The sequence below is a fragment of the Betta splendens genome, chromosome 5 (genome assembly GCF_900634795.4).
Source record: "Betta splendens chromosome 5, fBetSpl5.4, whole genome shotgun sequence".
NCBI classification, from domain to species: domain Eukaryota; kingdom Metazoa; phylum Chordata; class Actinopteri; order Anabantiformes; family Osphronemidae; genus Betta; species Betta splendens.
In genome coordinates, this window is record NC_040885.2 from 10,062,669 (window position 1) to 10,075,435 (window position 12,767).

General features: G+C 45.0%; 2 protein-coding genes across 2 annotated transcripts; both read right to left on the reverse strand.

Annotated features, from left to right (window-relative positions):
• Positions 1-404: 404 nt before the first annotated feature.
• On the reverse strand, positions 405-7,566 carry stat2 (signal transducer and activator of transcription 2). The gene is made up of 24 exons (XM_029150188.3): positions 7,407-7,566; positions 6,903-7,034; positions 6,676-6,820; positions 6,467-6,562; positions 6,077-6,169; positions 5,912-5,990; positions 5,678-5,757; positions 5,424-5,575; positions 5,128-5,286; positions 4,956-5,045; positions 4,719-4,778; positions 4,557-4,577; positions 4,342-4,435; positions 4,160-4,207; positions 3,980-4,063; positions 3,750-3,848; positions 3,435-3,570; positions 3,201-3,253; positions 2,901-2,986; positions 2,676-2,812; positions 2,400-2,588; positions 2,212-2,266; positions 1,956-2,047; positions 405-1,192 (listed from the first exon to the last, which is right to left on the reverse strand). Exons 2-24 carry the CDS (start codon positions 7,031-7,033, stop codon positions 1,017-1,019), a joined length of 2,355 nt encoding a protein of 784 aa, XP_029006021.1. The 5' UTR covers position 7,034; positions 7,407-7,566; the 3' UTR covers positions 405-1,016.
• Positions 7,567-9,328: 1,762 nt separating this feature from the next.
• apof (apolipoprotein F) lies at positions 9,329-11,843 on the reverse strand. Its single transcript, XM_029151694.3, has 2 exons — positions 11,480-11,843; positions 9,329-11,135 (listed from the first exon to the last, which is right to left on the reverse strand). The coding sequence occupies exon 2, from the start codon at positions 11,119-11,121 to the stop codon at positions 9,835-9,837; it is 1,287 nt and encodes a 428-aa protein (XP_029007527.1). The 5' UTR covers positions 11,122-11,135; positions 11,480-11,843; the 3' UTR covers positions 9,329-9,834.
• Between the last annotated feature and the right edge of the window lie 924 nt (positions 11,844-12,767).

Sequence of the window (12,767 nt, forward strand, 5' to 3'; positions counted from 1 at the left end):
GTCATTATAGGCCATGATGAAAAAAGCACTTGCTGGTTACAAATAGTTTAATTAGTGACAATCTTTTTCTTTATTTACACATTCAAACATGATGTTAAGTCAAATCACAATAGCTGTGACATACATTTTGTCACTTTAGTACAATGTATAAAGCCCCAGTCTTTTGAATGGGCGAGGCTTATCCTTCAGTTTGTCTGGTGTGTATATATCGATGCTGCTCTAAAGATGCTGTAGTGGATGTGTTGCGGGAGGTTTGGCTGGTTGGTGCGCTTGCCCCTGTCTGTTTTCTTTGGGTGTGCAATCAGAGCCAATGCCTTTAAAGTTGGCAGCAAAAGCAAAGCGAGCTGTGATCTTTAACCACACAAAGGTAGAGAAATGCTAGAGAAAGTTATTACAACTACAAATGCAATTTAAGCCAATTTTATTTTATTTTATTTACCATGATGATTACAGTACCTTCTGTCAATGACATTAGGTTGCCAAGCTTTAACAAACAAGACATAACATTTTGATTTAAGAAAACTGGCCAATAGAAAAAAACAATTAAAGGAAGTAAAATGTATTCAGCTTTAGGTCAGAAAAAATAAATTATGTGCAGTTTTAGCAATTCTTCAATATCTTATAATAAACATACCAGCCTCCTAGTCAATAAGTGCTAATACGTTTTATGAATTGATAACGTATGAGATTTAAGTGGTCTAGTATGCTTGGGTTCTGTGCCTGGGACATTAACAGAATGTGACTCTTGCCATTTGAGCCCCAGCTATTTAACATCTGTATTGTGTATGGTCTAACATAATATTTTCCATTTAAAAGGTCACAAAATATAGTCAAGCATATAAAGGTGCATATAAACAGTGCATGATGTCAAGTATTTGTGAAGAGTATTCAAAGCAAACAGTTATGTTCGGTAGCATGTTGATTGGTTGGATATTGTGATGCAAGAATGAAAAGATGCACAACACATGCTTATTGAAAAAGGCTTCCACAGGCTTGTGGTGGGAGGGAATGGAATTCTAGATGACTGAACTCAGACACCACTGGGATGTCTCTTCAAATTCAAAGAGGTTGGGGTTGTTGAGGTACGTCAGCAAATCCTCTGGGGGGTCTGGTGGGGCCGCGACAGAAAAAAAGGGATCAGGTTGAAAGGTTTCCAGTGGTAAAATCACAGGCTGCGCGTCCTCGTTTGGTTCTGAGAGCAAAGAAGGAGACAAGTGAAATATGCTGATTCTGCCGTCATGGCTGTGTGATGTCTGGCTGTGATGTACTGTGCAGACAAGTACAGCACTTCAGCACTTTTGTATTTTTCAACTGACCTTCAAATTAAATATCCTTAAAAGGTACTTATAAGTACCCTATATACAGTAACTGTGTAAACCTACTGTAAATGGGTTGGGTCAGTATGTTAGAATGGATGATTATTTAATGCCTGAGCATCAACACTGTTCTCTTATCTGTCCATTATACAGCCCATTAGCTTAGCTTAGCATAAAGGCTGAAGAATGCAAACAGCTTTGTCAAATAGTAACATCATCTGTTGACCAGTTCCTCTGTAGCTGTCTGATAAACATGCACTGTAGTTTTTAGACAGTAGTCAACATGCAGGTCAGTGGATTTAATCACCATTTGACAAATTATGTTAGCCAAAATGTTGAACTAGCTGTAAGTAAAGTGGGACAAATCTCTGCATGCAGTGAACCTCCACACACATTTTAGATGTTATTGACACCAGAGCACCTGCCAGTGAACATAAACGCATGCAGTACAAGCAGCAAACTGCCCCATGCAATACAAACGCAAGTATGAAACGTTCATAGCCGACTTCTGACTTTACTATACAGTATCTAGACAGCAAGGCCGCCTACGAAGCGGACACAGACGCCGATTGATGACGGGAAAGTGATTTGTTTGGGAAGGATTTTAATGGACGGACAGCAAGGAGAGCCATGACTCACCAGCTTCCTCTGCACACGTGCCATTGCTTGGCTCCGGGCCTTCGCCCTGTGTCATATCAGAGTGCATGGGTGACCAAGCCTCCAGTGAGTTCCTACATGACCAATGACAAACACCCATTACAACCAGTTGTTCTTGATACAGAAAAGGCTGTGGTTTTCACCTACTCTAAGTTAGTCTAGTTTCTGTGTAAATAACAGTTCAGAAGGGATACTTCAGACTCTATGAATGACCAGCCACACTAATTCATATACTTACTCTTTTGAAACAAACATCAGCTTGGTTTTGATGTATTTGATGTAGGGACTATTATCTGAAAGAGAATGAGATTTAACTTCATGCCAACACTAGCAACAGTGCACAAAAATCAGCAAAACACACATTGTGTTGAAGTTATTTGGGTAACAAGATGCAACAAGCATCTGCAAAACATCTGTGGTCCTTACCGCCACTCTTCTCGGAGTAGTATTTTCCAAAGGCCTTGTCTTTTGGAGTGTTGGGATATAAAAAAAGTAGAGGATTTTCTGGGATATTTTCACTCTCTAAGATCTGGAAATTCCTTATGATTTCATGAAAGGGGATCTGGGTAAGGTCAACTTTGGTGAAGGGCTGGACGGTCTTTATGCAAGGTTCACCTAAAAAGGAGGAGGGCCAATAGAAAACATGAGCATTAATGCATCTTATACACATCGTGCCAAAGTTTTGGAATAACTAAAACTCACCAAAAATGTCGTATTCCACCCAGGAGAAAGTTATTCCTCCGATAACACTTTCGCTAAAGCGCAACAAGAACGTGCCCCTTTGTTTTTTCTTCAGGAGCGATTTTTCTTTGCCTTTGCTCACAAAACCCATAATGAGGCTGCAGTACCAACACAAAAGACACATACAATCAAGACAATTCTCTCCTCTACTTTAAAGCCAGGTTCACACGTGTTCACTAAACATACCCGTCCCGCCACAGATGTTCAAGGTACATTTTCACCATCACCAGGATGCCATCAAACCAAACCCAGAAAGTTTCAGGGGAGTTTTCCTATAACAGAAGCAGTGGAAACTTAAAACACACACATAAAGTGTGTATTTACAGATGACCACTCAGTGGATTAGTGAGAGTCGATCTGATGTCCCAGTAAGATTAGTCCCTCTGTGCTGACATGCTTATGTTCAGTAGAACAAGTTTTACATTAAACATTAATAAAATAGTAAAAGTGTTACTGTAAGTTGAATTTCTACAATTCAGTTCTTACTTTGCTGAATTTTGACCAAGCAACTTTGCAGTTGTCGTAGTTGCGCTGTTTCCCTGGTGGGATAGAAAATAGAGAAAACCGTACCTAAGTTTCAATCATTGACAAAATCTACCTTAAAACACTAAAAATTAATTAAAAACATCAAATTATATTGTGCAATGCTCATCATTCACATCTTCAGGTGTATTAATCGCTACTGTAATCGCTACAAATACATTGAAAAATAGAGTTTACCAAAGAGTCTGTGCGCAATCATCTCCAGCTGCTCATCACTCAGACCACGTTTGGTAGCAGACAGAAACTGCCAGCTCAACATCTCCCCAAACTGTGGCCAAGTGGCAGTTGGATTGTTGGCGAAAAATTTGACATCCTGGGGAAAAAAACTCATGTTAACATATCATAAACATCATATAATTCATTTTAAATGCTATTCTCTGAGTGTGTGTGTGTGTGTGTGTGTGTGTGTGTGTGTGTGTGTGTGTGTGTGTGTGTGTGTGTGTGTGTGTGTGTGTGTGTGTGCGCGTGTGTGTGACCATAGTGATCTCTCACCTTTGTGTCCAGACTCAGCATGTTGAACCAGAGGACAGATGCCCAGGCACTCTGCTGCTGGCTGGAGTTGGAGATGATGACCACTGGCAGCGAGGAGGCCTGATTTTGGAGAAAACAACTCATTAAGGTTATAGCTTCATAGCAAAACATTAAACACAACGATGATATGCTTAAGATTTATATAGTAACCGTTATAATATATAGAATAATCTACTGAAATAAATCCTCACCTGCAACACAACTGACAACCCCTTCAGGTCAAACACTGTGTCAAAGTTGATGATGTGCAGCTCCTCAGTAACACTGAGGGAAATCTGTTTTGACCAAAACAAGAGATTATAATGTGTGGATTTCTGCAGTACAGAAAAGAGAGTGTTTCCAGCTCTTCAGGGACGCCGGCGTCTACTCACGTCACTGCCTCCTTTGCCACCACCTGAAGATTTCTGTTCCTTCAGGGTCTGCGAAAACAGCGCACATTAGTCCAGCATAATATACTGTGGCAGGCCTATTAGCCTTCACACTTTATCATTTAAGCTGTCTTTAATCGTTTTAGTTGTAAGTTAATTCGTGCCCTCAAAACATTATTCCTCACCAGATGTCTGAAATCTGCCACCATGCCTCCACTCTGGCTCTCTGCCATGTTTAACACTTTGCTTTTGGTCCCCAAGACATTAAAACATCGATATCTATAGGCATAATACAATGTGGGAAAAAGTATTATTAGCAAATATTTAATGTTTAATAAAGCTCTTCTGACAGTAACATTTAATATTGGACCAGTGGCCTGAGTAAAGGCAGCATACTCACCCTTTGATGTGAGGTACCTCCCTAAATGTAGTGGGAGAGAAACAAAGCAGTGAACACATGGGGGCAATAAAAGCATCATACTGTAGCTTCAAGACAATATTAAAGATGCAGATCTGTTCTATGTGTACAGGAGGTAACTTAGATTAAAAGAAGGAATCTCACCTGTCCATCGAGACGTTCACTTTCATAGTGTGATTCAGTTCAGGAAACTTAACAAGGAGCCTGCAAATAATAAAATCAAGCATGATTTTGGACGTTAAGAATAAAGGCTATAAAATACACTTATACTTCTCTCTTTGAGGCATTAGTGTCAAATTCTAGTTGTGGGAAATTACAGCTAATTTATGCTTTACACTGGGATAAGAAAAGAAAAAAGGCTGCTTGGTGTGGCAGGCTGACCTGGTCTTAACAGAAAACTGGACATTGGTGCGCAGAACCAGGGGTCCCTTTCCCTGAGGCATGGACGGCTGAGTCTCGATCACAAAAGAACTTCAGGAAAAAGCAAACCAAATTAGTACCCTTCACCAAGACATTGGTGATCTAGTATGATCTAGTGTCCTAGCAGCGAGACCTCTTGAGTAAGTCTTGTAGCAGAATATCTGCTCTCCTCTGCAGTGCAGGTTTCTGGGCCTTTATAGGATCATTTTCATAGGACACTTTTCCCACAAGTTCCTCCAGCTTACTGAGAAACTCCCGGACCTGGAACAGGCTCACTGCCATGCAGGTGAACCTGCAAACCAAGAGAGAAAGGCTTAAAACAGTAATAATGTCTCACATTACCTACTACAGAATCAAATTAATGCAATGGCTGCAGAATGTTTTTGTTACAGTACTGCTGTAACACAAGGAGCAGGTGGAGGCACATACCAGTTCTCTAGCTGATCCAGGCAAACATTGTCCGGAGCACCTATGCAGGCTTTCTGCTGCCTCCTCTGCCACTCCACAAGCTCCTTCTTCACCAGTAAGTCTATCAGCTCCTCAGCCTTGTCCAGGAGCTTAGTTAAGTCTGACAGTGTGCTCTATGAAGGTGACCGTGAGAGCAAAGAGCGAACATGAAAAAAACATGAATAGGACCGGAGTGGAAAGATGAAGGTGTCATTCATGAAGATTAACCTCTGTACCTTTCTGCAATTATTCAGCCTGTTAACGAGTGACTGAAGAAGTTTCAATTGTTCTTTCTTCATGGCCTCATCTACCACGGCTGTGTGGCAGATTCCAGGATGAGGTAACATTTTCCATACGAGACAGACAAAACAAAGCATATGTAGCCATGACTCAGTGCTCATGAAAGTGAATGATTAGAGGTAATGGAGATTATTGGCATGCAGATATAAAGAGAACTGCCTGCTGCTTACCTTCCATCTTATGGGTTTGGAATTTAAAGTCAAACTCATCTTGCTGCTCCTCCAAACATATTATCGTATGTTCCATGCACTATAATCCAAAACAATAAAAATAAAACTGTACCACATTTTATTTGCCAAGTGTATTACATTATCATAAAGCAACATGATCAGCACCTGCACTTCATTCCGGAGGCCTGCCATTTTACGCTCAAGGTCCTGTTGGCTGCTCGTCTCCATGGCTTCTGGTTCTACTTGCAAACACTGGACCTGCGACAATGCAAAAGATGGAGTAGCATGTGGCATTAAGAATCTTTCAGGTGTGATACTGGTTATTGAGCAAGTAATACGATACACAGCTAAAGAGCGTGGCAGTGGCAGTTTCAACCTGGTGGAAAATCTTAGCTTTTTAGCCCACACACTTAGTCATACTCTGTGTGGCCCTTCTTCAAACATCCAGCAGCATGTGCTAAGTGATGCTGTAATTATCCTACAGTATGCACAGAGTTCTTAGACTGTGATAAAATGATGAGCTACGTCAATAACCCAATGAAGCGCTGCCCTAACCTGCTCAGCCAGCTCGGCACTCTGGAGGATTTCCTTCTCTTTGTCCAGAAACCACAGTACCGTGCATGCTAGGCGACATGGATCATCCAGGTACCTCTGTCAGAGGAGAGACGTCAAAGCTAGAGTTGCATGTTGCCCTCAGACGGGACAGTTCCAGAAATCTAAACAAGCATGTGAGCGAGTGATGGCCTTGACAGTCGCAGACACACCTGAAAGTTCTGTTTATAGCGCCTTATGTTGTGCTGCAGTAAGAATGACTCGTCCTGGACAAAGCGACTGTGTTGGATATCCAGGTTCTCCAGCAGGACCTGGAACAGCACCATGGCCAGGTCATGATCGTGAGCTGCTCTCTCCCTGATGAGAACAAATCACAACATACATTCCAAACAGCGACTTTTTACTGCCATGCTTGAATGACGTGCCCGCGTCCTCTTACCACTCCTGTTTCTCTAACCAGGTTGCCAGGTAGTGCCGGACATCCATGGGTAAAGCATCCCTGTCATACAGCTCGTGTAACTGCTGTCTGTACACAGCATGAAGCTGCTTCAGTCTCTCCCACTGAGCCATCCTAGGGTCAACCAGGGCCACGCCAACATGCACACACAGCAAACAGCAGGTTTCAGTGCACTCTTTTAGCCCAATAGTCAGTAGTAACAGTAGTAAGAATAATAATTACTGCCACAAATACAATGTAAATACCACTATCTGTGTATACAGCACGAGTGTTCGTAAATCTGCACCACACGGCAAGATAATCTGTCATAATGCGAGTTAAGTCTTTTTTAAGAGTGGAGGTAGCAAACGAGCTATTAAGAAGGCATTCCTATGCGTAACTAGGAAAATATATGGCTGCAAGGTTTGTTATTATGCTGTCACGCCATTAGGAGTTGTGCGCTAGTTAGCGGTCAACATCGCAGACAGGACTCGACTAGTTACTCACCGTTTTACGGTTTCAATCCAAGGATACGCGGTGACTTAATTAGCTAAATAGTACATTAAAGTAGAGACAGGTGCATTGCTAACGCTAGATTGTCGCGTTGGTGCCTTCAGTCGGTAATCAAAACAACTTCCACCCAAATGCAAATTGCCTTCCTCCGCAAACACTTCGTTGATTTTCATTGGTCAACCGTTCGTCCCTCCCAATTTGTTCCTCACGTGAACTGCAGGCGCCATTACGGCTCTGGCACCGGGCTCGCAAAGCTGATAAAGAGCCGAAATGTCGGCGCACTGGTTGCCAGTTCCCTGGTGTGCTGAGAGCCGCGAGCTGACTGGTCAGGCCAGAGACTGGTCCGCGCGTGCGGTTGGTGCCTGCTCACGTCAGTTACCGGAGAGAGGCGTGGTGATCGAAATAGAAACTTATGGCCCTGTGTGAAACTTTCCAAGAAATGACGTTGTGAAAGTTAAAGGTTTTGGTGAACACGTGACGCGATGAACACCCACAGCCGCACAAAACAGGTAGTATGCGTTTGTATAGTTTGTACAGTCCTTTATAGCGGTGTAATTTATTCATATACATGTATGGTGGAAATGTAGCGTGGAATGTCTGTAAAAATAGAAAAGTGCAGATGGGAATATTGGTGTAATTTTTATGTTTACCAAAAGGGGGCGCTACGACTTTTAGGTTCACTTCGCAAACAAAGACACTTTTTTTCAAATACATCTACCAGTCACTGTTGTGAGGTTCCTGGTTTAAATGTGTGCGTTAGTGCTATTTTTAACTTCATTGTCCACTTTAAACAATAATTCAAAAGAACAAACATTAAACTGTGTAATTTGTGTTACTGTGATGGTGACCTGTCCCTTGCCTATCTATCCAGTCCTCAAGAAACTAAAGTGGTTTCTGAGGCTTATACTCCTTCCATATTGGTGCTGCTACTGCATGTCTAGTGCTACTGTCGCCCTCTGTTCTGTATCTATTACCACACCTCGCTTGGCCAGTTCCTTCATAGATCTGGAAGTCTCGCGGACCGTGCCCTGTTGTTCTCCTCCCATCTGGACGTGGGCCGCACTCCACACAGATGTTTCTTTGCACATCTGCAGCCTGGCTGTGTAGTTAGATGTGTACACACTGACTAACGGCACTGTGCATTCTGCCACTAAGTGTTGCATGTTTTTTTTTTTGTACTCTCTCGTAACATAGAAGATGTCAGTAAGTTTGTCAGGTGTACACTGCCCTCTGCTGGACCAGGCTTCTCTCTGTTACCTGTGCTGCGATTGGGCAACAGTCACGTGAAACTAATGAAGTCGATAATGGCTCCATGGTAGATTCATGTTCATGTTTAATTTAATCTTGAAACAAATGTTAACGCCAATTAGACTAATTAGAATACTCTACATTAGAATTAGAATTAGAATATATGTACCTCAACATTTTGCAGCATAGACGCTCCTTTATACAGCACATAGTAGTGTGTAGTAGTTTAATGAGGCAAGGTCACTTCTAAAAGTCCTATGTAAATGATGTGAAACGCCTGAGGACAAGGACTGACGTCAAAGCCTTAACACACACCCGTGGATTCCTTTTACTGGTCCATCCACCTTGAGCTTGTTGTGATTTTCTGGAGTCAGACGCGCGCGTCCACGGGTAGACCTGTGATATCTGTGTCTAAAAGTGTGACTGACAGCTGACAGTCACACTGAGAACTGTCTTGACTGGAGATCTGGAACTGTGACTGACCGGGTCGTTACGAAACAGCCACGGTGCCGCAGCACTGCAGGACCAGGTTATGAGGCCAAGTCAACAAGACGAGTGCGCTGTACAAAAAGTACCTGATTAAACGAGGAAGAAATGTTCCCTGCTCTTGAAAATATGGGGTGTGGAGTGTTTCTAGTTTGTTTGGAAATCAGATAACAGGCATAAGCTGCCTTCATGTATCTTTATTCAGCACACGGTGCACATTAAAGGTTACACTGCTCTCCTGTCCTAAAATAAATTCCAACCTAAACAGAAAAAATCAACATGCACATTAAATAATATATGTTATTTTGTTAATTTACTATAAAACACACTTACAGTACTACCGCTACATAAACATATAAAACAAACTATAATTTTCTATTCTCCCTCTTCTATTGTCCCTGTAATTACACTAAGAGGTGTAAATGTGACACTACTCAACTGACAGAAGGTGCAGAAGAGAGAGGAGAGGAAATGTGAAGGGTCACGGCTTCATTTCCTGAGACAGTTCTTTAAGTGCTTCTAATATGACAGATCTTCTAATAGTTTTGTTCCTTGTTGTAAGGTAATCATTTTAAGCTGTAATCTTGTTTTCTAAACCATCTATATTACATGTAGTCTGCTGTATTTGACCTTGTCCGGCACTGGTCCAGCGTCATTCACACGTGACTGACATGACTGATTCCTGGTTCTACTGTATGATGATGCTGTCGTCGCCTAACGAGAACTGATTGACCAGGACGTCGTCGTCGTCCCTCATGGAGTCGAGCAGATACTTGACGCTCGCCTTCACGGTGGTCTTCACGCCGGCGCCCACGGCGTAGCCCGCCACCCCGGCGGCGCCCCCGGTGGCCACCATGAGCGCGTCCGTGCCCAGGTCCACGGCCGTGACGATGGCCCGCTCCTTGGCCGTCTGGGAGCAGTTGACGGACGCGTAGTACACGGCCGTGCCCAGGTTGTAGAGGGTGCTGACGGCGGGGATCCACTCCACCACGCTGTACACGCGCCGCTCGCTCTCGTTGACGCAGCGCCGCCGCGGGCTGCGCCTCGGCCGCCGGCCGCGGGCGCGCGCGTCCGCGTCCGCGCCGCACCGGCGGATCCAGCACTCGGAGCCCGGGCCGTCGGAGGGCAGGACGCGGCTGCCCCTCTTCACCAGAGCCCGGTACGTCCCGCTGCCGCTGCCGCTGCCGCTCACGCCGGCGCACAGAGCTCCCAGCCGCTCACAGCCGCTCAGAGCCGCCTCCAGCCCCCCCGCGGACCCCTCCACCGTTGCTCCCACCAGCACGGCCCCGCTCACCCGGGTCCAGCCCTCGCAGAGTCCCCCCTGCTCCGAGGTGCCCTCCCCCACTGTCACCAGCTGCTGGATGTTGAACATCACGGCCTCCATGCGGCGCCCGGCTCCAGCGGCCGCCTGCGGTGTGGGGGCAGGCGGCGACGTGCTCGTCCTCCTCTCCATCAGCCGTTCCACCTCCATCAGGAGCTCCTCCGCATCGGCCGCTCCCAGCAGGTCATACAGCCTGAGCATCAGCACCTCTGCTTCCTTTGGACAGTCGGCCGCGACCAGCACCGGTACCAGAGAGAGGCCCAGCAGCTCCAGGGGCAGCGTGAAGGACATCGGGTCGTCCATGGTGCTGGCTGAGAGCAGCTCCTGACAGCTGATGTTTCCCTGCATGTGGAGATGGGCTTGAATCTGCCCCTGGAGCCTTGTCTTCAGCACTGTTATCATCCGCGCCGCAGACTGGATTCTCCCCTCGGAGGCAGAACCAGGCATTTCCCCAGACGACCCCAGGCTGAGCCGGACCTGGGCCGGCGCCACAGACTGACGAGGCCGTTGGGCTGTTTCCTCCAGCTCCTCGTGGACGTCAGGTCCCGGAAGCTGAGGACCCCTGGGTGTCGGCGGAGGTGGCGCCCGGCACAGAACCTGTTCAGTCAGCAGGAGCCGGATCACAATGAGCCACTTCACTTTGTGGGACATCATTCCACTCTGAGCTCCTATCAAACCAGGGAGCATAGAGGAAAAAAGGGCCAAAGCAGTCAGAGACGATCATGTGCCTGCATTTACACCTTTTCTGCAGACATCAAATATTAAACAACTCTTATTTAAATGAGCAGATGTTTTTTTTATTGCATGTTAGTTATAAATATATATAATGCTCTGTCAGAGCACTACTAACAAAAACAAAGTCAAAAATGTGTCCATCATTTTTTATAGTGATGTTCTGAATATTAATTAAGGTGAAACCTTTGTCTGCACTGACATCCACCCAAGACATAACTTTCCCCAGTGTCCCGTTTGCCTGATCCCATGACAATGATTCATCCTCCTCCTACAGTACCTTAATATTAGTTTGATCCGGAGTCCTGGAGTCCAGCGGTGTGACCAGGGCGGCTTCAGGATGTCGAGCCCCTTGGTTCTAGCAGGGATAGCGGTCGTCTTTCTCCCTGCTCCCAGTGAGAATCCCCTGCTTTACACGCGGCGTCCCACAGCCCCTCCCTCCGTCTCATCTGTCTTTGAGCCCCTCTCGTCTTTGGCCCCGTTGCTCAACGGGGATCAGGGCTTGAATATTGATTCACGTGGGGCAAGTCCATGTGTTCCAGAGCGGACTTGTTTGTCTGCTGGGCTGTCCTCTCATCCCCCCTCATCTCCTTCCCGCTCGCAGCTGCTACGTTTTGTTTTTGACCCAAATACTTGGAGAAAATCTCCCCTCGAGCCCCGAGCAACAATTTCTCTTACGCAGCTGAGCAGCGAAGGGAAGGAAGCAGAGTGATTTCTGAGGTAAAGTTCACAGAACAGCGTCAGTAAATGTGACTAAACTGGAACTAAAACTGCGTTTAATCTTGTGAACTTGTCGTGGTTTAATTATTAGTGCAAACGTCAACTCGTGCTCTGAATTATCTAATTTGGTTTGTTGACTGCAGCCAAAGGCCAAGGTAAACAGTGGCAGGCGGCCTGTGCCAGTGCTGTGTTTTTATGTAATTACAGTATCATAATCACATTAGTTTTGTTTCTAATATGTCTTTTTTCGTTTATTTTTTCTTGTTTATGTCTGGGGCCATTGTGTCCATCTAATCCTAAACTGGCCTTACTGGAAAAGCCATCGAGCACTATGTCATTCCTCGATGGACCAAAGGAGTTGGTATGAAGGAGTGGTTAAACCTCTACTCTATATTGACACTACGGTAACTGGTGGGTGCGGTAACAGCTCCCTGAGTCCACATAATAAATGCGTTTGTTCCAATGGTCACATTCACACCTTCCTCTTTTCTTTTCAGCAGCTTTAAAGACACATTTGAGGAAGTGCAGACAAAAACATCTGTGCTTTTACTTAGCATTCAGTCGATCTAGGGAATGTGTCTTGTTGGACATTCAGTGAGAAATGGGAAAAGGAAACTACCAGTAAATGCTGCTTGCATTTCTGCGGACAAGTAGCACTAGTTAATAGACAAAGCCCTTGGTGTCTAATCAACATCAGAACATGTTGATGCAAACAGACAGGTCCACACACAGCTGATTACCCATCAGGCTGCTTTTCCTCATTCATTCCTCAGGCATGAACCACTAATTAGTCATCATCACACCGGAGTCTGTCGAGTCTCAAAATCACACTCACCACCAACGTGTGC

Bases quoted from the DNA above. Each gene is read 5' to 3' on its own strand.
- stat2 (XM_029150188.3), bottom strand. From the start codon at position 7,033: ATGGCTCAGTGGGAGAGACTGAAGCAGCTTCATGCTGTGTACAGACAG. The intron at 6,563-6,675 runs GTGTGTCTGCGA...CTCCTCTGACAG, and splicing joins GCTATAAACAGAACTTTCAG to AGGTACCTGGATGATCCATG. The intron at 6,170-6,466 runs GTTAGGGCAGCG...GCATTGTCGCAG, and splicing joins GTGCCGAGCTGGCTGAGCAG to GTCCAGTGTTTGCAAGTAGA.
- apof (XM_029151694.3), bottom strand. From the start codon at position 11,121: ATGATGTCCCACAAAGTGAAGTGGCTCATTGTGATCCGGCTCCTGCTG.